The 23,886-nt window shown below is 35.0% G+C and overlaps 1 protein-coding gene and 1 long non-coding RNA gene across 4 annotated transcripts in view; one reads left to right on the top strand and one right to left on the bottom strand.

The window, feature by feature from the left end:
• LOC120196343 (probable ADP-ribosylation factor GTPase-activating protein AGD13) overlaps positions 1–20,092 on the bottom strand; it is a 30,728-nt gene extending 10,636 nt beyond the window's left edge. Inside the window, exons 1-11 of one of the 3 annotated variants that reach the window (XM_039198166.1) lie at positions 19,982–20,092; positions 19,449–19,524; positions 18,545–18,626; positions 18,230–18,305; positions 17,152–17,315; positions 16,761–16,890; positions 16,335–16,451; positions 13,392–13,487; positions 13,111–13,149; positions 12,918–12,998; positions 11,658–11,723 (exon numbers count right to left, since the gene is read on the bottom strand). In XM_039198166.1, coding sequence (XP_039054097.1) covers positions 12,933–12,998; positions 13,111–13,149; positions 13,392–13,487; positions 16,335–16,451; positions 16,761–16,890; positions 17,152–17,315; positions 18,230–18,305; positions 18,545–18,626; positions 19,449–19,476 — 798 coding nt within the window. In that variant the 5' untranslated portion in view covers positions 19,477–19,524; positions 19,982–20,092 and the 3' untranslated portion in view covers positions 11,658–11,723; positions 12,918–12,932. Of the gene's footprint in view, positions 1–11,406; positions 11,724–12,917; positions 12,999–13,110; positions 13,150–13,391; positions 13,488–16,334; positions 16,452–16,760; positions 16,891–17,151; positions 17,316–18,229; positions 18,306–18,544; positions 18,627–19,448; positions 19,525–19,981 lie in introns of those variants that run through there. The other 2 variants (XM_039198165.1, XM_039198164.1) reach the window with 2 other exon arrangements.
• On the top strand, positions 14,118–16,291 carry LOC120196345. Its single transcript, XR_005523168.1, has 2 exons — positions 14,118–14,196; positions 16,239–16,291. It is a non-coding gene; the product is annotated as an uncharacterized LOC120196345 (long non-coding RNA).
• Positions 20,093–23,886: the final 3,794 nt, after the last annotated feature.

Below are 23,886 nucleotides of genomic sequence, written 5' to 3'. Positions count from 1 at the left end.
ACAAATATTTACATTAAATGGAATTAAACACATTATTTACATAATACAAATAACCATGTAATATGTAAAATACATTCATATATAAATGACTAAAATAAAAATAAATAAACATTACAAACCAAAATAAAATACAAAAATAAGTAATTAAGGGACTAAAACAAATTAAAACATAAATTCGTAAGGGCAAACAATAAATTTACCTAAAGTATTTATACTAAAACATTGACCATAATGTAAACAAAGAAAATTAAAAATACTAATTAAAAAATAAAGAAAGGTAACATTCAGTGACTGAAATGAAACATTTGTAAATATTAAAACCAGAATCGAACATAAACAAAAATAGTATGATATATAGCATGGGGGACTGAACAATAATTAAACCAAATACCCAACAGTGACTAAAATGTAAAATACATAAATATCCTGTCCAAATTCGAACATTCACAAAAATACACAACACACGAAATTAGTGACTAAAATGAAACTAATACAAACATTGTGGCCAAAGTAAAATATAACTATAATAACATAACATGTAATAATAGGACTAAAATATAAATACTGAAAAATGAATGCTCAAAATCAAAGAAATTGAAACTTCATTACATGGCTTCAATAAGATATTACAAAGAACGGGTGACCTAGAATGTGATTACACCCTAAACAGAAAACACGGAAAAGGAAGGTCAAAACTGCGTCGTTTTGACTCCCCTATTTAAGCCCCCAAAACGGCTTTCCGTAACCATTTCCCTCATTTCTTCATTTCAACCAAAAACCAGAGAGAGGGAGTTGGAGAGAACTCTCCCAACTCTCTCATCGGAGAGGGTGCCAACCGCTGCCGCCGGCGGAGTCCACGGCGACGCACGGTGGCCGGAGGGAGCAACCTATCTCAAAAAATCCCCCTCGTTCTCCTCAACCCAAATCCCCAACCATCTTAGTCTAAAACCCACTCTAGGCCCCCAGATCTACAAGTTTACCTTTCGAAGTAATAAGACACCGACGACCTTTGGTGTTCTCGATGGCTTCCTCCGACCGAGGTAAGGGTTCTCTCTTTCTCTCCTTTGGCTATGTAACTCTTGGCTTTTTCTTTTTTTCTATTATTTGCTTCATCTCTCCCTTTCTTTATTTCGAAATGTTTTCTCTGTTTTTTATCTCTCTCGTTTTTTCTGGAAACCCCCAAAACCCGAATGTCCCCCCTTCCTCTGATATCCTTGCTTGATTTATGGTTGATTTTGCTTCTTTTGGTGAGATGATGATGATGCTAGCGTAGGGGTAATGGTCTCTGATCTTGGTAGGGACAAATTTCCCGATTTATCGGGATTTAGGTATTTTTTTAATTTAGGGTTTTGATTTGTTTACTATTTCCTTTGATTGGTTTGATTTAGAACTGATGGGGTTACTGTTGGTGCAGGTGGGAGCAGTCGGAGTGGAGCGAGACGGGCCGGAACAGTGACGGTGGCGCGGCTGTTCATCTGCTGCTGGCGGCGGCGGCTGGATGATGATATGTTTAGGGTTTAAAACCCTAATTACTTGGGTACTTGTGGGCCTGAACCGGGTCTGGGCTCCAGCTTGTAATTCTGCTGTTGGGCTTAGGGATTAGGCCTGCAAAAATTTGTAATATATTAATAACAATAAATAAGCATAATATAATAATAATAATAATAATTACAATTAGATAGAAAAGACCCGGACAAAAACGGGTGTCTACAGCTGCCCCTCTTTGCACATTCTTGTGTTAACAAGAATAGGGCAAAGATGACAAGACATCACGTTTTTGTCTGGTTCTCTCCCTTTTAAACTTAGAAATTGGATAATGTTGGTTGTTGGGGACGACACTGCTCATACGTGATGAAGAGTTCGGGTCGTCTAAGGGTGACATGGTTCCTACGTGATGAGGAGATCTGGTCTGGGAATGACACGGCTCATACGTGATGAAGAGTTCTGGCCATCTAAAGGTGATAACACGGTTCCTACGTGATGAGGACGGCTAGTTATCTGTGGTTGACACGGCTCCTACGTGATGAGGAGATCTGGTCTGGGAATGACACGGCTCATACGTGATGAAGAGTTCTGGCCATCTAAAGGTGATAACACGGTTCCTACGTGATGAGACGGCTGGTTATCTATGGTTGACACGGCTCCTACGTGATGAGGAGATCTGGTCTGGGGATGACACGGTTCCTACATGATGAGGACGGCTGGCCATCTTTAGGAGTTATGGTTTCAAGAGAAACCAAATTAAAGATTTGTTTCAAAAGAAACAAACCCAAAGATTTGTTTCAAGAAAAACAAGCTCAAAGATAATGTGTTTCAAAGCAACTGTCTCGAAAGGGACAAAATTCATTTCAAATGAAACAACTCAAAAGATGACGTTCAAAGGGAATTGTCTCGAGCGAGACAAATTTGTTTTTAAGGGAAACGTTCTCAAAGATCGATGTTTCATGGGAAATTGTCTCAAATGAGACAAAATTCATTTCAAGGGAAACGATCTCAAAGATGTTTGTTTGTTTCAAGGGAAACAGATTCAAAGATGGTAAATTTTGTTTCCAAAGAAACAAACTCAAAGATTTTTCTCAAAGAAACTGTTTCGAGAGAAACAAAATTTTGTTTTCAAAGAAAGAGATTCAATGATTTTTCTTCAAAAGAAATTGTTTTAAGGGATAAAACATTGTTTCCAGAGAAACAAACTCAAAGATGATCTTGTTTTAAGAGAAAATGTTTCAAGAGAAAATGTTTCAAGTGAAACGACTCAAAAATGGTTTTATTTCAAGAGAAACAAACTCAAAGATTTTGTATTTCTTGAGAAACTTCCTCAAGGGAGTCAAAATTTGTTTTAATAAAAACAATCTCAAAGGTGGGTAGTTTTAAAAGAAATTGTCTCGAGAGACAAAATTTTGTTTCAAAGGAAACAAACTCAAAGATTTTTTCTCAGAAGAAATTGTCTCAAGAGAGACAAAAATTTGTTTCCAAAGAAATATACTCAAAGATGGATTACATCTTAAGTGAGACGATTTTTTCCAACGGAGACAATCTCAAAGGTTGGTTTTTCATTAGAAACTGTCTCAAGAGAGACACAATTTGTTTTTAAAGAAATAAACTCAAAGATGATTTTGTTAAGAGAAACAGACTCAAAGATTTTTTTTTTTTTATGAACAGACTCAAAAATTTGTTTTAAGAGAGACAAAATTCATTTTAAGAGAAACAGACTCAAAGATTTTTTCCTCAAAAGAAATTGTCTCAAGAGAGACAAAAATTTGTTTCCAAAGAAACAGACTCAAAGATTTTTGTTTCAAAATAAATTATCTTAAGAGAGACAAAATTTTGTTTCCAAAGAAACAGACTCAAAGATTTTTGTTTCAAAAGAAACAATTTCAAAGATTTTTTTTTTTCACAAAATTGTCTCAAGAGAGACAAAACTTTGTTTCAGACTCAAAGATTTTCCATGAAATTATCTTAAGAGAGACAAAACTTTGTTTCAAAAGAAATAAACTCAAAGATTTTTTTCAAAAGAAACAACTCAAAGATTTTTATTCAAAAGGAACAAACTCAAAGATTTTTATTCAAAATGAACAAACTCAAAGAGATTTTTTTTTAAGAGAAACTGTCTCAAGAGAAACAAAATTTTGTTTTAAAAGATTCAAAGATTGTCGATTTTGTTTATATGGAAATAATCTCAAAGGTGTTTTCAAAAGTGTTTATTTTGTTTCGAATGAAACAATTTCAGGATTTGTTTAAAGGGGAAACTGTCTCGTGCGAGACAAATCAGCTTTGAAAATCTCAAGTGATATTAATTTTGCTTTAAGTACAACAACCTTGAAATTTGTATTATGAGAGAAAATGATGTCTCAAGCGAGACAAAATTTGCTTTAAGATATAGTCTCAAATGAGACAAAATTTGTTTTTAGAGAAATTGTCTCAAGCGAGACAAAGTTTGTTTTTGAGAAAACGATCTCAAGTGAGATCAACTTTGTTTAATGTGAAACAAATTCGAAATTTGGATCTCAAAGGGAAAAGGTCTCAAGCGAGACGAAATTTGTTTTGAAAGAAACAACAATCTAAGGTGAGATTAATTTTGTTTTAAGTGAATCAAATTCAAAATTTGTATCTCAAAGGAAAAATGTCTCAAGCGAGACGCAATTTGTTTTAAAATTCTCAAAATTTGTGGAAAAATGTCCCAAGCGAGACATAATTTGTTTTAAAGAGAAAATTGTCTCAAGCGAGACAAAATAAAATTTGTTTTTAAGAAAACTATCTCAAGTGAGACGACACTTTATTATTTTTTTTAAAAGAAAATAATCTCAATAGCTCAAAGTTTGTCTATTGATTCCTGCATGTTGAGGAAACGTCTTCAGAAGATCTGATTGTTGACTTCAGGAAGCCAAATATGTGGATTGCATTGTTCTTTCAAGTTGAAAACATCTGGTTATTTCCGAGCTCTTATTTCCCTATCAAATTTTGCCCCAACATAGCTTCTCTTGCCCAACTTCGATTCTGAGCTTCGGAGATATATTTGTTGAATTCCAAGATATTTCCGCCGGAGAGATTATCTTGTTTGAAAATGTTTCTCTTCTTCTTGAATTTTCAAAATTTTGAAAAATATTGCCTCCTTCTAAGTTTCACAATTGAAGCCAATCATAAAACATGAATTCATTGGATATCAAAAGAATCAAATGCTCTTTTAATCATTGATAGTTACAAATCTTTGACAAATATCAAGATCGACAGGTGGGTTTAGAGGTTGGCTACCTAAATTCTAAGGTGTGTTTCATCCATTGGTCCTCGTGAAGGTAATGACATACCCCTCTTTCTTGATTTGGCACTTTAATCAGAGGCGAACAAAATGACACAACTAGCATAGTCACTTGCTAAACTCTTTAGAACACTTTTGTTTCAGTTCTCTGAAATCTTCAATTTGTTCAAGCTTCGTAGACTTACCTAGTCAAGGTAGTGCAGAAATATCGGTCTAAAAACGAGAATTCTGAGTGCTCGTGTGAAGTCGACTATAACAGGCGTTCCTCAACTCCCTTAGTCCATATTCACCGAAACTCCTTATTTAGTAAATTTGATTTAATTTGCCATTGTTTGGCTAGCTGAATTCAACTTTATTGTACATATATTTTATAATTGCCTTTATCAGGCTAGCTGAAGGATTCATGTCGTCACAAAGTCTTCGTCTTGACAACCACAGTGGAGCATACACCGGATTGCCAAATACCCGATCAATGTCATGGTTTGAATGTACTCTATTCATAAAGCCAGGGCTTTCGAGTTTCCTCTATTACCAATTGCTTTAGCGGAATAGCTCAGCTTTATTGTATACATATATATGTTTTTGTATGTTTGTTTACGGATTCCATTTCTTAAGCTCGCTGAGGACAACCTGATATAGTCTCGGTGTTTGTTGAAGGTAAGAAAATCTCATCGTTAGAGTTCAATTCCCAAGCAACTGACCTAAACTAGATTCATCTACTTGACCATTCCATCTGAGAAGATTATGATCATCATTGAACGTCATAAACAGAAATAATAACCAATTAGTTTTGCAATCTCATGTGCTAGTTGCCCCATTTTATCCGCTCCTAACACATACCTGAATGCCAAACCCTTTGATTGACTCTTTATGTGAACAGAAAACTAGCTCGGTCCCTGCAAGAAAATGGTATGTATTCTGGTGTACCTCTGGATTAGGATCAAGGGGTCATTGTTTTGCAGGGTTCAATCTTGTCATTTGTCAAAGATTTACAACCTCAATTATTAAAATGCTTTTAATTAAAATGATATTCAAAGAATTCAATATTAAAATTTGCTCATTGTCATTTTTCAAAAGGAAGTATTTTATTTACAATGTTCGAACGTCAAGTGACTTACAAAAATTTAAACATACGAAGAACAAAAGAAAAACAAATTCAAACAAGATGTCATGCATGAGAATGCAACAAAATCTCCTGATGGGTGCCCCGACCGACTTCCGATCAGAATGCCCCATTACACATTGAACGTTAATGTCCTTGAATCGATCAGATCTTGGACCTTGCACTTTAATGCCCTACAATTCTCAGTGGTATGCCCTGAGATCCCAATGTGATAGCTGCATATGGCATTAATATCATGGCCTTCAGGATATGGGTCAGTTCTTGGTTTGGATTGAACTGGAATCACCAGGTTGTTCTCAATTAGAGCTGGGAGCAATTCCTCATATGTCATCGGAATTGGATTGATGCATGTCTTTTTACGAAAAACATTATGAGACACGGTCCCCAGATTAGTTAAATCCACTAGACTGACCTCAGCTCTTTCCTCAATGTCAGCATGGCTAGTACCACATATCTGGCCATTATTAATAGCTCTTTCAATCATTTCTCCACACATGACAATGTCAGAGAAACTCTTAATGGCAACCCCTATCATGCAGTCGATTTAAGGAGACTGTAATGTATCTATGAATAGAGTGATGAACTCTCTTTCAGTCATTGGTGGATGCACTTGAGATGCAATATCCCTCCATCGTTGTGCGTACTGTCGAAAACTCTCATAATTCTTCATCCCCATATTCTGAAGCATTGTTCGATCGGGGGCCATATCAATCATGTGCTTGTATTGGCCCAGAAAAGCACTAGCCAAATCCCTCCAGGAGCGGACTTGAGAACGACTCAGTTGGTGGTACCACCTTGAAGCGGGTCCAATCAAACTGTCTTGAAAGCAGTGGATCAACATCTGATCATTGTTAGTATATCCAGTCATTCTTCGAATAAACATCGTGAGGTGGGCATTGGGGCAACTGGTTCCCCTGTACTTTTCAAACTCGGGCATCTTGAATTTGGGCGGGAGCACCAAGTCGGGAACTAGTACTAGTTCTGTTGCATCCATCCCGTTGTGAGAGGTTTGTCCTCTCATTCCCTGAAATGTCTCTCTGCACCACTATTTCAAATTCTCTGGGATCTCGTTCTTGGCTCTTCTCGTCGCTTGGTGACTAGGAATCCTGTTGGACGAGATAAGTGGTTGTGAATTAGCCTGTGCCTTCACACATTCAACTGTTTCACGGGTCAAGGAAATTTTCTCTCTGCCTTTTCCTTGGTTAAGCTCAGCCATTTTTGCTACCATTTGGCCAACTATGTCCTTTTGGTTTTGCAAGATACGATCCACGGTGGTCTTTCGCATCTGCTCTATTTTAACCTCTCACTCAGCTTGCATCTTTTGTAAACTCTCTTCTAGCTCTTTCTTCAGTTGCTCGAATTTTGCATCCATTCTCAATACTGTGTGAATGCAGTTGCACAGTTAGAAGTGTTTCCTTAAAGTTTCCCGCAAGGTATGATTAATGCATGTAACAATGCTTAAATGAATGTTGTGCAAAATGTAATGATGAAAATGCAGATGCAAAATATTGATCCCAACGACGAATATTTTAGAACAAATTTTCACCAGAGACAAAAGTTTTCACATTACAAGACAGTCCCCTTTACAGACTTAACTTCGCTTAGATGGTGAGCCTGGAATGGATCACTGCTTCATATCGGATCTTCGTCCTCAATAATGATGCCCCTCAAGCGCTCTGTAATCTGACTCCGTTAATACCTCGGCTATGCTGAAGTTTGTGCTTCACTCCCTGATGGTTAACGATGGAATAATTGTGGATGAGAATCTACTGCTGGATTACTCCTTAGATCAGTGGATTATCATATCAGTCTCGAATGATGCACGATCTTCGAGAAAATCTCATTCTTGTACTCTGGACTTCTTTTTAGCCCTCGATGCATGTTTGTGTATGCGACTGCTTGATTAAATTTTTTTATCTCTTCTTGTGAAGATTTTCTCATGAATATCCCCTTGCGGATCAACATTTTCATATTATAGCATGACGATGCAATGCAATGCAAAGAAGGATGAAAAATGACAAACAAAATAAATAAGTTAAGGTGTAAAAACAAAAGAGAAAAACGAGTTAGTACATGTAAGATAATTTACACGGATAAAATGTTATTCAGAGATGAATATAACACCTACCCCGTCATGATATCTACCCAAACATGCTTTCAATTAAATAACAATCCTACCCGGACATGTTATCTACCCAAAATGATCTATTTTCAAGAAATTGGTCCTAACCGCATGGTATCTAATTCGCATGCTTTATTCGGCAGAACTTAAAGTAAAAATGAAAGGTTCAGAAACATTCCTCCTTTGTGTACACTTAGTTTGGGTACCTACTGACGGACAGAGGTTCGATATAACTATACTTAGGGTGATCGTTCTACGGTTCACTATATACATGGTTTCGGCTCTAACGGGAAAAAGGGACTCGAATTGTCCTTGATGTCGGTGCCCCATTGGGCTGCCAAACCCTCTATCCTCACCCATTACAGGTTTCAAACGGAACGAGTTCAATTCGAGGGGATTCACTGTCTTATACCCGTACGAGGAATAAATCCCTACGAAAGTATAAGGTATGTATCCCATGGGTTATTTGCTAAAACTCATACGAAGAATAAATTCTTACGAGAGTAAAGCATTCACCCCAACTAATTTAGATCGAAGCTCGTGTCTAGAGCTTATGTTATGACAATGCGAGTGATGTGTGTGAGGAGGAACATACCTACCTTCGACCCAAAAGGAAAACAAAACAAAGAAAAATGATAGAATCCTGACAAAGCTGAAAGCCAAAAATAAAATGTTAGTACGACAAAAAAAACGAAGCAATTAAAAATTTCAATAAACGGATCCTAATTAACTAAAAACTAGAAATCATAATTTCCACCAAGATGACAATATGTAAACGACATACAGCCTGACTCTCTAAAAAGGTCCCCAACAGAGTCGCCAAGCTGTCATAACCATTTTTTTTATAAAAATAATTAAATATTATTTAAAAAACGATTATGACTTTTATGTTGAAAATATTGAATGATTTTAGATTTAAATTAAATTGGATAGGAGTCACCATCGACCTTTGGGTTAGGCAGGTTGAATACCTAAAAACGTCTTTTAAAACAATTTTAAGGAAAATCATTTTTTAAGACAAGATTCGGTCTGCGTTACCAAAGATTCATTTAAATGGATTCGGGAGTCGGTTACGTGCGGGGAAGGGTAAACACCCCCACAACGCCCAAAATTGGTACTGTGTCGCTTACACACCGTCGTAAATGATGGAAATTATAAATCGTATATAAAGTTAAAAATGATCTATTTATCGAACATTGATTAATTTGCTTCGAATTAAATAACTAGAGAAAATTCTTTAACTCGAAAAGAAATCTCGAAATTAACAATCCTCCATCGGGAAAGCTAACTCGACTATTTCTTATCCATAAAGAATATTTCCCTCTTTATAAAATGCGAATCGAATATAAATAAAATTGACGTTTGCATACAACAAAATAAATTGATTAACTAAAAAATGAATTGAATACAAATTAAAAATTTTGAAATTTACATTCACATAAAATAAAGTAAATTGTCACTTAAAATAACACACATTGCATCGTTTGAACAAATTAATTAGCAAAATATACTCAACTTATTTCAAGTTTCTATGTCGTTAAAATGCCGTACCGGATCACACCACTTCGACCAAGTGGTACTTTCCACGCTCATTCTACGCATATGTATTCTTGAAAATAAAATCGAAAATCAAATATTTCATACATAGATACAAATATAATGAGAATAAATGTAATTGGAAATACAAATATTTACATTAAATGGAATTAAACACATTATTTACATAATACAAATAACCATGTAATATGTAAAATACATTCATATATAAATGACTAAAATAAAAATAAATAAACATTACAAACCAAAATAAAATACAAAAATAAGTAATTAAGGGACTAAAACAAATTAAAACATAAATTCGTAAGGGCAAACAATAAATTTACCTAAAGTATTTATACTAAAACATTGACCATAATGTAAACAAAGAAATTAAAAATACTAATTAAAAAATAAAGAAAGGTACATTCAGTGACTGAAATGAAACATTTGTAAATATTAAAACCAGAATCGAACATAAACAAAATAGTATGATATAGCATGGGGGACTGAACAATAATTAAACCAAATACCCAACAGTGACTAAAATGTAAAATACATAAATATCCTGTCCAAATTCGAACATTCACAAAAATACACAACACACGAAATTAGTGACTAAAATGAAACTAATACAAACATTGTGGCCAAAGTAAAATATAACTATAATAACATAACATGTAATAATAGGACTAAAATATAAATACTGAAAAATGAATGCTCAAAATCAAAGAAATTGAAACTTCATTACATGGCTTCAATAAGATATTACAAAGAACGGGTGACCTAGAATGTGATTACACCCTAAACAGAAAACACGGAAAAGGAAGGTCAAAACTGCGTCGTTTTGACTCCCCTATTTAAGCCCCCAAAACGGCTTTCCGTAACCATTTCCCTCATTTCTTCATTTCAACCAAAAACCAGAGAGAGGGAGTTGGAGAGAACTCTCCCAACTCTCTCATCGGAGAGGGTGCCAACCGTTGCCGCCGGCGGAGTCCACGGCGACGCACGGTGGCCGGAGGGAGCAACCTATCTCAAAAAATCCCCCTCGTTCTCCTCAACCCAAATCCCCAACCATCTTAGTCTAAAACCCACTCTAGGCCCCCAGATCTACAAGTTTACCTTTCGAAGTAATAAGACACCGACGACCTTTGGTGTTCTCGATGGCTTCCTCCGACCGAGGTAAGGGTTCTCTCTTTCTCTCCTTTGGCTATGTAACTCTTGGCTTTTTCTTTTTTTCTATTATTTGCTTCATCTCTCCCTTTCTTTATTTCGAAATGTTTTCTCTGTTTTTTATCTCTCTCGTTTTTTCTGGAAACCCCCAAAACCCGAATGTCCCCCCCTTCCTCTGATATCCTTGCTTGATTTATGGTTGATTTTGCTTCGTTTGGTGAGATGATGATGATGCTAGCGTAGGGGTAATGGTCTCTGATCTTGGTAGGGACAAATTTCTCGATTTATCGGGATTTAGGTATTTTTTTAATTTAGGGTTTTGATTTGTTTACTATTTCCTTTGATTGGTTTGATTTAGAACTGATGGGGTTACTGTTGGTGCAGGTGGGAGCAGTCGGAGTGGAGCGAGACGGGCCGGAACAGTGACGGTGGCGCGGCTGTTCATCTGCTGCTGGCGGCGGCGACTGGATGATGATATGTTTAGGGTTTAAAACCCTAATTACTTGGGTACTTGTGGGCCTGAACCGGGTCTGGGCTCCAGCTTGTAATTCTACTGTTGGGCTTAGGGATTAGGCCTGCAAAAATTTGTAATATATTAATAACAATAAATAAGCATAATATAATAATAATAATAATAATAATAATAATAATAATAATTACAATTAGATAGAAAAGACCCGGACAAAAACGGGTGTCTACACATATTGAAGCCAATACAATTACACTACACATGCTTACTGATCGAGAGGCAGCCACTCTACTTCTAAATAAATTTCTCCAGATTCAACATTTTGGAGATGGAGTGATACTTCTTGTTTCACCCTCCCATCAACGATGTTGACGATGCTATCCTCCATAAGGGCGTTATCATGGGACTTCACCCATTTTCCGATCTGCATATCCCCGAACATTTGGGGGTCTCCGTATGACATTGCAGATGTTATCAAGGGCTGGATATCAATCTCTGCTTCTCCCATTATATCGTCGGCTGAGAAGGTGTCGTGATCATATACTTGCTACAGTGTAGAAGCTCAACAGATTAGAGAAACTCATTGTAATTATATGCTTAAGATGGCAGGAGATCTTGTATGAATGAATGAGTAATGCAAGCATCGGCAAATCAATCATATATCTTGTCATCGTAAATAATAAAAGTTAGTTTACTTAATCAAGACTAAACTAGTATAATAAATGTCCAAGCATTGCATAGTATGTAGTTTTATTGAAAATCAAATATCAGTCTGACTCAATTGTGAATTTTTGACATGAATATGTCCTGCATAAGTATGTTGGTTTTGTCCGAGATTTTCATGTATTTGGAAAGCTATTCAAGGATCAAATCCCCATACCTATCTTCGCATGTGTATTGAGTACGGGTGTCGAACAAGGGTACTTGTAGAAAAATAAAGTGCTAAAGCAACATAGTTTATAATAACAGAAAGTTGACAATATAAGTTGGCCCTCTAATCTATAAGTTTTTTTCCCCCTCTCTAATGTGAAACTCCTAGTCAAGTGAGCCAAAATGCAGCAACTCATAATAGATAGCAATAGCTACAACTGCCAACGACCTCTTGTTGAAGTGGCTAGAAGGGTTTATGCGGCATGCAAGCTGGAGTTCAAATCCGAGTAATCCCTAGTATCAAAGAAAAAAGTGACAGTAATAACTAAATGGGAGATTTAACTTGAGAATGCGCCTAGTATAGATGTAGCTAATAAGGCTAGCTTTTGGATAGTTTCTTTATTTTCCTGCCTAAAAATAATAACACCGGCATGTTCTACTGTTGGCTCTAGCAACTGCCTTTTTGTCTGCGTATCTTTGAATTATAAATTGAACTCATCTAAATAGATAATGAATGCAATAGGTGTTGCAAATCCAGGCTTCAGTCGTTTCACCTCCCACTGATTTCTAGCTCTACTAAACCAATCTTGACAAACGATCTGACACTTCTAGTTACATCCTTTTAATCAGATAGAAATGGAGGTCTGCTTATACATTCCCTTTCTTTCCCTGTGCAGTACACATAATTTTTACCCCTCTTAGTCCTTTGAGACTGAAACCATGAACACAGAGACATCATATGGGTGCGAACTTGTAAAATTATATTAGAAATTTTGGGTGGGAAATTACAAAATTTCAGAGGGTGCGAAATTAGATCATCAATAGAAAATAACTTTAATAAGAAATATTTTCCATTTCTAATGAATCTGACCAGTAGAAAACCAGACTATCGTGTCAAAACTTTAATAACTTGAAGAGCTAATCCAAATTTGAATCGATTTGAGCCAGGGACCTGAAATGAAATGAAATCAAAGTAACTTGACCTCACAACTAATTGTCCCACCTGGTTACTGCTTTTATGCATTGCACATAGAGGCAACAAAAGTTGGCATGAGATAACCCACCAAAAACTTGTTCTCATACAGGTCAAATTGATCCAAAACCTGGAAGACCAAATCCCAGCCATCATGTAGCCAAACAAACCTGAACCACAAAATACTTAACAGAGCCAAATAATAGAACTCATATGACTTTGACCCAAATCCAACTTAATCAGCCCTATCACCATATACAGATTCTTCATAAATAGCCAAGCATACTTTTTAACTACAAATTTTCTTTCTATTTTTAAAGAAACAACTACATAGTTTCTAAATAACTGAGATTAGGGGAAAAGTACGCTTACCAACTTCACAGGTCGATAGTTGTCAGGAACAGATAGCATGAGTTCCTCATTCCAAACTGGATTCAAGTTGCTCGATACTACAGTCGTCTGAACAGTCTAAGAAGACCAAAAGTCACCCATTGTTACCATGTTTTGAAAAAAAAGGAACCCTTCAAAGCAACTAAATCCTATTTTGGTAGGATTTTTAAAAAAAATAAAAAATAAAAAAATCCTATATTGGTAGGAAAAACAAAAACATAAGAAAGCAAGTAAAGCAGCCCAAAAGAAATATGCACACGGTACCAATCTATGTTACTCTGACTATTTTTCTTTATTTTTTTAGTATTTGTGTCTGATACGTAGCTGGAAATAGGCATAGAAATATAACCTTTCAAATAGTCCTCCAACCAAATACATGAAAACAACTTGGAAAAAAAAAAAGAACATACCCACCCATTTTCAATACAGCAAAGTTCAAGTAACATAACTGCCAATCAAGAGAACAGATATATAAAGTACCGCAAAATATTTAATAGGTGTAAGATCTGAACCACAAATCCACAATACTACCAAGTGAATGGTACTAACAACCTGTCAATAGCTGTGTGCTTAAAGTGCTAGACTCTTAGTTTCAATGACCAGGAGTAAAAACTTGCAACCTCGAATTCCAAAAAGAAAGACAAAGCAAAAAGTAAGGGTACTGACAGCTTAATCCACGTGCAGAAGTGATACTGTTAATCTACAAGCATAATGCCAAGAAATCCATGTACCGATGTACGTACACACAGAGAAGAGAGACAAAAGAAATAACATAATTTATAAAGAGGTCTATAGAGAAGAGAGACAAAAGAATTCAGAGGTTCTATAAGAAGCTGTCGGGATGGAAAGCTGCTTCTCTTTCCATGGCAGGGAGGGTGGTGTTAATCAAATCGGTTTTATGTTCCTTACCAATTTATTACTTGTCTGTTTTCAGGTTGCCATCTGGTGTCCTCTCGAGGTTGAATTCAATAATGACTAACTTTTTATGGGGTGATTTGAATGGGAGGAGAAGAATCCATTGGGTCAATTGGCAGTCTGTATGTCAACCTAAGGAGTTAGGCGGTCTAGGGATTATTGATCTGAACCTCATGAATAGAGCGCTCTTGGGTAAATGGTATTGGCGTTTTGCGACTAAATCTAGGTCGTGGTGGAAAAAAGTAGTGTGTTGTAAGAATGGTGTGGACCCGAAATATCTGTCTATCGAGAGAAGGGGATTTCTGAAAGCTTCTTGGGTATGGAAAGGAGTGATTAATAGTTGTTTGGCTAAGGATGATTTTGGGGATAGTTTCAGAAAGCATTTCAGCTTCAAGGATGGGAGTGGGGAGGCTATTATTTTCTGGCATGATGTGTGGGAGGGGAATGTGTCTTTAAAAGACAAATTTCCAAGGTTGTACGCTCTTGCGGTTAACAAATGGGGAACAATATCGGAGTTCAGAAACCATAGTCAAGCGGGGTTGTTTTGGGACATTCAAGTGAGGAGAAATCTTGCAGATTGGGAGTTACAGCTTTGGCTCGAATTAAACTCTATTTTATGCAGTTCGGTTGTTGATGCTTCGTTGGAAGACACCTTTGTGTGGAAAGGGAATGGGGAGGGGGTTTTTCAGTTAGATCTTGTTTAAAATTGATGAATGAGCAAGAAAAGGTTGACATGGATTGGCATAAACTTGTTTGGCTTAGGGTGGCTCCTCCTCGGGTCGAAGTTTTTTTATGGCAGGTTCTGCGAATGAAGGTAGGAGTTAAAGTTGAACTTCTAAAACATGGAGTTAATGGGATTTTGGATAATATATGTCCCCTGTGTGGTATGGATGCGGAAACAGTATCGCATTTATTTATTGTTTGCCTGATAGTTTGGCAGTTATGGTCTTATTTTCTTTTGAGTTGGGACATTGCCTTTGTTGTTCCAGATAGTCCATCTGATCTACTTGAAGAGTAGAGAAGGATGTTCCCTTGTTCAAAAATATGGGCGTTTATTCCTGGAGCTATTATTTGGTCCGTCTGGAAGTTCAGGAATGAGATTATTTTTTATGGTAGGAAGATGGACACTGCTTTGTTGCATTTCTTAACGAGGTATAGACTGGTTTCTTGGTTTGTTGCTAAATTTCCTGATTTCCCTATTATGTTTGACTGTCTTGTGGGGAATCCGGTTCTAGCTGATTCTTGTGAGTTTAATGTTAAATCTAGTGATTCTTCGCTTTCTTGGAATCCTCCTCCTAAAGATTTTTTCAAGTTTAATGTTGATGGAGCTGTGGAGAAGTCTTGGTGTAAAGGGGGAATAGGTGGTATTTTGAGGGATGAAGACGGGGCTGTTCTGAGTTCTTTCTCTGAGAGTGTTGGGGGAGGCCCTCCAATTCTGACCGAGTTATTGGCCATTAAAGCAGGGTTATTATACTTCTTCAATTCAAGTTGGAGCTCGAGGGGAAGATTAATGGTGGAGAGTGATAGTAGTAAAGTTGTGGATTGGATCAAGTGTCCGAGTTCTTCTCCTACGATTTTCAGTTCTCTAGTCAAGGATATTAGTTCATTGGTAGAAAATAGGAGTGTTCTTGTAAAACATGTTAGCAGAATTGTGAATTGTAAAGCGGATGAATTAGCTAAGAGAGGAATTGGATGAATTTCTGGTTTTAGGTTACTATAGGTTCTTCTAGTATGCTGGTTTTGTCTATTATGTACTGGTTATAATGTAATGGTTTGTTCGGCAGTAATAAAATTATGAGGCACTCTTTCCCTCCTTCCAATGGCCGTCGAGATACCCCAGGGTTCTTGACGGTTATGAAGGGGGTTTTTAACAAGGCCTCCATTTCTTATCAAAAAAAAAAAGAAAAAAAAGAGGTCTACAGATTGAGATTGACAAAAGAAAACAAGAACACAATGTATAGCCTTGACAAAACTTTATGAGAATAAAACGAATGACAGAAAGCAACTAACCTGCTTCCCAAGAGTTAGGAGAACATAAGGATCACTTGTCATCATATCCCGGATGGCTAAATTTGTGCCTTTTACCACTTTGATCTTCAGTAACCCAATAAATTCAACCATGCCTTCCTGTAATCACTTTCAGGTCAAACGGATTGAAGTTATGAAGTGCAGTAAGATATTAAGTCCGGCTTGTGGTATTCAAATTGTTAGTGTTAATTGCAGACCTACTTTTACAAAAATAATTATAGACCTAGAAAAATAAATTGAATGCAAGAATCCTACAAACAGGATGATATAAAAGAATCACATGTACATGTTCATCTCATGCTATTCAAAAAAGTGACCATATGATCTCTTAAAATCATTAGCAACATGATCTTCCTTGTTCCCAAGACAGAGAATCAGATTGGAAGAAGCAAAAAACAAAAGAATTACCGAATTCGATGAATTTGATAGGATAGTATCAAGAATCTTTCCAGAAATGTTTGATTGGACAGAAGAAGAACTCCTCCCTGATGTGATCCGTAAGCTAGGTTTCACAAATTCTTGAAGTTCATACTTGGCCCTGCAGGAAGATTTGAAACAAGTAATTACTATAACATCTAAGCGTTGATAATCTATCAAATCTGCTATATGTAAAATAAGTTAAACGGTAGGTCACAATAAGATTACTGCAGTTTATGAAACTGGCTTTCCATACAAATCAGTAAAGAAGTGCCCACAAAAGGCTGCTACATGAAAAATAGTTTTTAAACACATACAGCACCAGATATAAGTAAGAAAGAAATGCTCAAATTGAGAGATTGTAAATTGTCTGAAATCTAACTGAATAAATTTCCTCCGCTCATCATTACTAGCATTTGGACCAGGCTTTATATATCCGTCAGGTATATAAGACTCGTAGATTGAATTAGCAGCGGAATTTCCTCCAACTTCAATCATGGCATCGATATCTTCATCAGACCATTCATCCAATGCCACGGATAGAACCTGGAATCATTGGAAAGTAAAAAAAAAAAGCTACAAATATACAAATGACAATCTAGGAAAATCACAAGACACTAAAATAAAGCTTAAAGTATTGCATAATATGATGTAAGAGGAACTGTAAGCATGATATATAGGTACCAATGAGGTCAAAACGATTATATAACATTAAAAAAAATAGTACTCCAAGTTAAGCCCTTAAATGGGAAATTCCATCACGATACACTGCAGTTAAAATATTCTACAAGTATAATGCCCTATGTTAATCCCTTAAATGGGAAAATTCATCATGATATACCACCATTAAAAGATTCCACAAAGGTAACATAAACATGTAAAAACTTCAGCTAAACATATGAAAAATTCAAATGTCACAGTTGACAGATAAAATCTTTTGTGCCATATATCAGCTTTGCATGACAATTTGTGTGCATCTCACAAACCTCAGCTGAAATGAAATTAATCCTCAAGATAATTAAATTTTAATCTTGATCCATGAATGTTCTTCCAATAATCAACCAGATTAAGCCCAGAGAAGCTTTCAAGAAATACACGTATGTGAACTAACAAAGACACACTCTGGATAAATAAATGGTTACAGGCTAGAAGTAGACTATTAGTTAGCATATTAATCGATTAGATTTACTTTTTGTTTTCATTTATATCCTAAACATTTTGTCTATAAACTGTGTGAAATTCACAGGCACACACTGTTGGTTCAGTTATCAAGGCACACATTTTATCTACTTTTACTGATTTATCAAATTCATTCTGCTAAACCTCGGATAAATAAATTGCCCACTAGAAATTATACAGATGTGTACAATAAATAGCCAACAGAAAATCCCTCATATGTTTCGCAATCAGGGATCATTCCATGAGAAAAAAAATACATTACATGCAAACACATTAATCACCTTGGAGATGTGTACACCGAGGCTTCTGTGCACACCGCAACATTTCAAGCATAATAAGACTCCAATATTTGCTGATCTGAAAATACAATTTCCAATTGATTTTCTTAATCCTTTCTTGTGCTACAAAAAACATACATACGTATGCATGCTTGATCAAGTCCATAACTATGATTTATGGTTAGGTTATAAGCTTTTCATAAAGTGCATACTTAAATTTACCACAGAGACATGTATTCATCAGGTACTCTTATCTCCTATTCATAGGATAAGAAATGAATAGGCAAACTCTAAATATGCCTTGACAGTAAAACTTACGCCCACTTTGGATCTGGAGCACCGCAATCAGCACAAGTGCGGTTATCAGCTTGATTCAATAAGCTCCTCAATCTTACTTTAGCTGCAGAGGAAATGCATTTTCTACAAAGTTCAGTAAAATTTAAGGAAGACCAAAGATGCATTAACCTTTAAAAAGAAATGTGATTTTACCTTTAAAGGTTCAACTTAAAAATGGAGATTATCTGACCTCTTATACTCGATGTAAATCCAAAAATGAACTGCTAATTTTGTAGCGTATAACAGCACAAAACCAGGTTATAAGTGCTCACCTTTTGCAGTAAATCCAATTTTTTCTAAGGTTACAGAGAGGAGGGGGAAAAAAAAGAAATTAGTGGTATTAAGGATAGGAATTTATCCCTTTGTTCTCAAGCATCATTGTGACTCTTAGGGCTTCATAAAAACAAGTTTTACCCTTTGCAGTGAAGTAAATAAGTTGACAACTGAATTCTGAAAAAGCCAAATCCAAAAGATAAGCTTCTCTTTAAGACAAGCATATATTATTTTCACCTTATTTTATTTGAGTTGGGATGCACAGGCCAAGCAGAAATATTTTGACTAAGACCTCAAGCAATAACTTTGAGAAATGTATAGGAAAATGTCCCATGTATGATGCATACCTACTAATTAATTTTTTTTTGGCATACGATTGTACATTCGCAGAATTGTCTCATTTTATCTGTTGTTGACAGCAAAGTTTCCATTAGCAACCTTTGAAGGAAAGCTTAACCAGAAAACATTAACATTTACTCAAGGCTTTCCAAGCTATCTGATCAATTAGACCCTTACTATTTTTTCATGGAGAACATGATTATAATATATTTCAAATCACTCAATTGCATTTACAGAAAATGAGCATCAAAGGATTGATGTAATATTAGCATACCTGAGCTAGCCCTTTTTACTCCACTCATTTCTTTGCCACCAACCCACAATCATCCAACAAAGAAGCTTGAAAGAAACTGGCCTGGGGGGGGGGGACCCGTGTAATTTACTAAATGTTGAGATTTTCTCTGTTCCTATTGTGTTTCAAATAATTTCCAATTTACTTTTCTCTTCACAACCTCGAAAACAATTACTTCATTCTTAAGAGAAAGGAAATACCAGCGTGATAATCATTGTCAGACAAATAAAAGTTTAAAGAAGAATTAGAGAAATTAAACGAATACTAAAACTACAAGTGGCGGATGAGATAGAAACCAATACAAGTTTTTTAAAAAAACGAAAAGGTGCAAATTATTTCATTTTCCCAGAAACAGAGACGATCCAATTATTAATCTCGAATAAATCGGGTAAAAGATGTAAACTTCTAAGAGTGCAAAAATATATGAGAGTGAAAAGTTCGTCGATCATTGACAGAAACCAACGAAACAATGGAGAATGAATTGCAAGATCTGAAAGAGGAGTTTGGGAACTTACCACTTAATTGAAATTGAAAATACAAAGATAACCAGAGTCGGATTTGGGTAAGAGAGACAATAATAAGCCTTAGGGATTTTAGGTAATAACTTTTTTTGGATAATTGATTTTATTACCCCCAAGAGGCAAAGTTAAGCTACAGAATTGATCCCACAAATGGTATAAAAATACAGCCTACTTACAGCAAAAATGATTAATCAATACCAATTGGTTACAAATGCAAACATCTAATCTATTTATATTCATCCCTCTTAGTTGGGTACCTACAATTTCCTAGTTGGGTACTACAATTTCCTTAATGGAATTCAAGATTTCATTCACGCTTCTTGAGCTACCTCAATATAATTTTATATTTATTTCCTCCCACAGTGAATAGATAAAAGCACATCAAACTAGCTTCAAGATAGTAGTTAGGAGAGACTTACCTTTCCATGCATTACATGTAACATCTCAAATTATGAGTTAGTGATTAAATTGTAAAATTTTAGAATTTGGGGATAAAAGTAGAATAGTTAAATAGTTCAATGACTTATGTGAAGATATTTCCTAAAAATTATTAATAATTATTAAATGAACTAAAGGACAAAATGATCATTGAACAAGGGAAATAATAAAATAATAATTAATGGGTATTATAATACCCATGTGGAGCATATGTTTTGGGAAATCAATTCCATATTACTTTTCTCTCTTCCATCTTCATCTTCTTCTCTTCTCCACGTAAAAGCTCTAGCAAAGGTAAGATTTATTTGTTGTTGATTATAAGCTAAAATTTAAGTTGGGTTTTGATCCCTAGATGATAACTAAGCTTAAGAAAAGTTTAAGTTATCTTAAAATCAAAAGATAGAGGTGTAACACCCCTAACCCGTATCCGACCCAAATATGAGTCCGAGGTGTCACATTGACTTTTCAAACTTTCATTAAAACAAAATACGTTAATTTACATAAAAGAGACCACAAAATACAAAATCGATCAGAGCATTCGTAATTAACAACTTATTACATGCCACACACTCTATACACAACCAAAATACCTACTTTGTCAATTATTTCTGATCTGATCTATTAGTAGTGATGTTGTCATTGTCAATTTTATTCCTGCTCTTCTTGTTTATTGGTACATACGTGTGAATTACTTACACGCTAAGTCATAGACTTAGTGAGGCATAATAAAAATATGGAAGAAAACTCTAACTATTTAAACATGCATGAACAGGTAAACGTGTAATGTCATACTAAACAATATAACATTAAATATAATGTAAGGTATACATATACATATCACACATCGTTTCCATCACAATTCTTACTATCATCTATATCTTATAATTATATCCTCTTATACCTAACATTTTTAATCAACATGTGATTCATTTAACCGAGCAATACATATATCATCCGATAAATCATACAATTAATATCACAAAACATATACAACACATGTTTTTATTTATTATCTCATGTACACACGTGAGAACTGTAGATATGTGAGTCTATTAAGGTTGTGCATTATGTTGTCACCACAGCTCGTATAGGGTCCCACTAGGGGCATATGAATTTGTCCCGGATGACCACTATGAAATATCCCGAATGACCACTATGTCCCGAATGACCACTGATAATCCCTCAACTCTTGGCATGCCAATTATACCTCTAGCCCTCATAATATATAACATGGGCATTTATTATTATTCATATCTTCACATATACTTATCATTGCTCATATGATTTCATATGCATATATCACATAACTTATAACATTTCTCTTGTGTTCATATACATGTATATCATTGTTATTTATTGTTCACATATGTTTTCTATAAATCACATAATACTCTTATATCCTTTTTCATATCATTTTGTGTTCACATATACTATATACATTTATCATGTATCATATAAACTTGTATTCACACATATCATTTAACATATGCAATAATCAATATCACACATGTATCATGTGAAACATATGCTCATATTAATGAGTTCATGCATTCTACTATAGGAAATAAACTTGTTGCAAGTCTTATTTCCATTAAACATAACACACTATCTAATATGCACTCACCTTGTCCTCACTGATTACTAATTATTCCTATGACTTCCTTCATTTTGATCAAATTCTAACTCGGTGATCGTTCCAAAGCTTGCTCGATTTCGGTATCTACATAATCATACATGGATCCATCATATTCTAATTGATATATTCTAAACTATCACTCCTTAGGCCAAAAAGAAGCTATTTTTATCTTTTAATGAAGGTATGCATCGATGCACTCTACAGTGTATCGATGCATTCCTTAACGTGTGCATCGATGCACTACCTGTGCATCAGTACACAAATCTCATTCGATGTTTGTATTTTAAGGGGGTACATCAATGCACTCCTTATGCATCGATACACTAATGGCATTCGATGTTCATTTATTTGAGAGTGCATCGGTACACATTGAATGTGCATCGATGCACACAGCCCATAAATGATACTTTGAGCAAGAAAATCCCTTCCTAATCCTCTCAACTCTTCATATTTCACCCCTTTTTATATTCTTAACTCTCATACACCTATTTAAACTAATTAATACCCATTCAATATCTTTTAAACTTCAAAATCCATTCCTCCACATAGAATTTAAGATTCTCACTCAAATTCTCACATGTTATAATCTGATTTTAACCCTTCATATCTTAATCAAGTTGGTGACAAGTCAAATTAACTTCCAATTCTCATTATAAACTTTATTTCGAAATTTCATTCAAGAACTCCAAATCTTTAATTCTTCATACTCCCTTCTTCTTGTTGTTTTAAAGCAAATTAAGCTTTCCTTAAGCTTAATTAGCATCTAAGGAGCAAAATCAACTTAAATCTCAACTAATAAACTAATAAGAATTCTTACCTTTACCTTGGTTCATACACACAAAGAAGAAATGAGGAGAAGAGTTGTCTGGAAGCTTGGATATTTGCTTCCTCTCATACATGTGGCCTCCATATATATCTAACCAAATTAGTTATTTTCCTTGCAAATGACCATTTTATTCTTCCATATTTCCTTCTTTAATATTTAAATCATACACAACATTTTTCATGTGATTCCCCAAACTTTCAATTTATCTACTTTGACCAATAATTTCTAAAATATTTCAATTTAGTCACTAACTCGATATTGAGGATGTTATAAATCTCCCTTCCTTTAAGAAAATTCGTCCTCGAATTTTCACTATACTAATAAATTAAACTACTGTATACACGTCTCTTATTCATATTCACATATTACCTCTTCAGTTAATCTCTCGAATTATCATAATCTGACTTCCATTACTTTTTTCCTTTATACATCCATATCATTTATATTTATCCTTAAACAACACCATTATCGTAATTTCATAATTTCCATAATTAATACTATTTACGCAAGCTTTTCCTTTGTAAAATCCTTATTCCAATCACCAAAATACTTATCCCTTTCCATTGTCTTAAACTTTTATGATAATCCTTAACTTCCGTTAATATACAAATTCTTAAACTCTTCCAAAACCATATCCTCATCACTTGCTCTTTCAAATTTATTTATTTATTTTCCTAACATCTATCATCTGACACTAACATTTCTAATCCGTCTGAGCTAATTAGTTGTACCCCTTTTTAATCTACAATCGTTATTTACATGCTATTATATAATTAGTTCATTTTCAATATTACTTCCAATCCCTTGAAGAATAACTCCATAGATTAAAGAGAATTCAATTCCCTGAATCCAAATGGAACACCTTCCACATATCTTGTTTACTTGAGTATTGTATCTTACTAGATTTGTCACTTCAATACAATGACTTCTAACTAAATTATCCATTCTCTTACCCATTCACTATTTATATACGGACATGCTAGCTCATATCAACCAATC

The sequence above is a fragment of the Hibiscus syriacus genome, unplaced genomic scaffold (assembly GCF_006381635.1).
Source record: "Hibiscus syriacus cultivar Baekdansim isolate YM2019G1 unplaced genomic scaffold, ASM638163v2 tig00117032_pilon, whole genome shotgun sequence".
Taxonomy (NCBI): Eukaryota; Viridiplantae; Streptophyta; class Magnoliopsida; order Malvales; family Malvaceae; genus Hibiscus; species Hibiscus syriacus.
The sequence above is the reverse complement of the archived record's forward strand: the minus strand, read 5'-3'. Positions and strand labels throughout refer to the sequence as shown.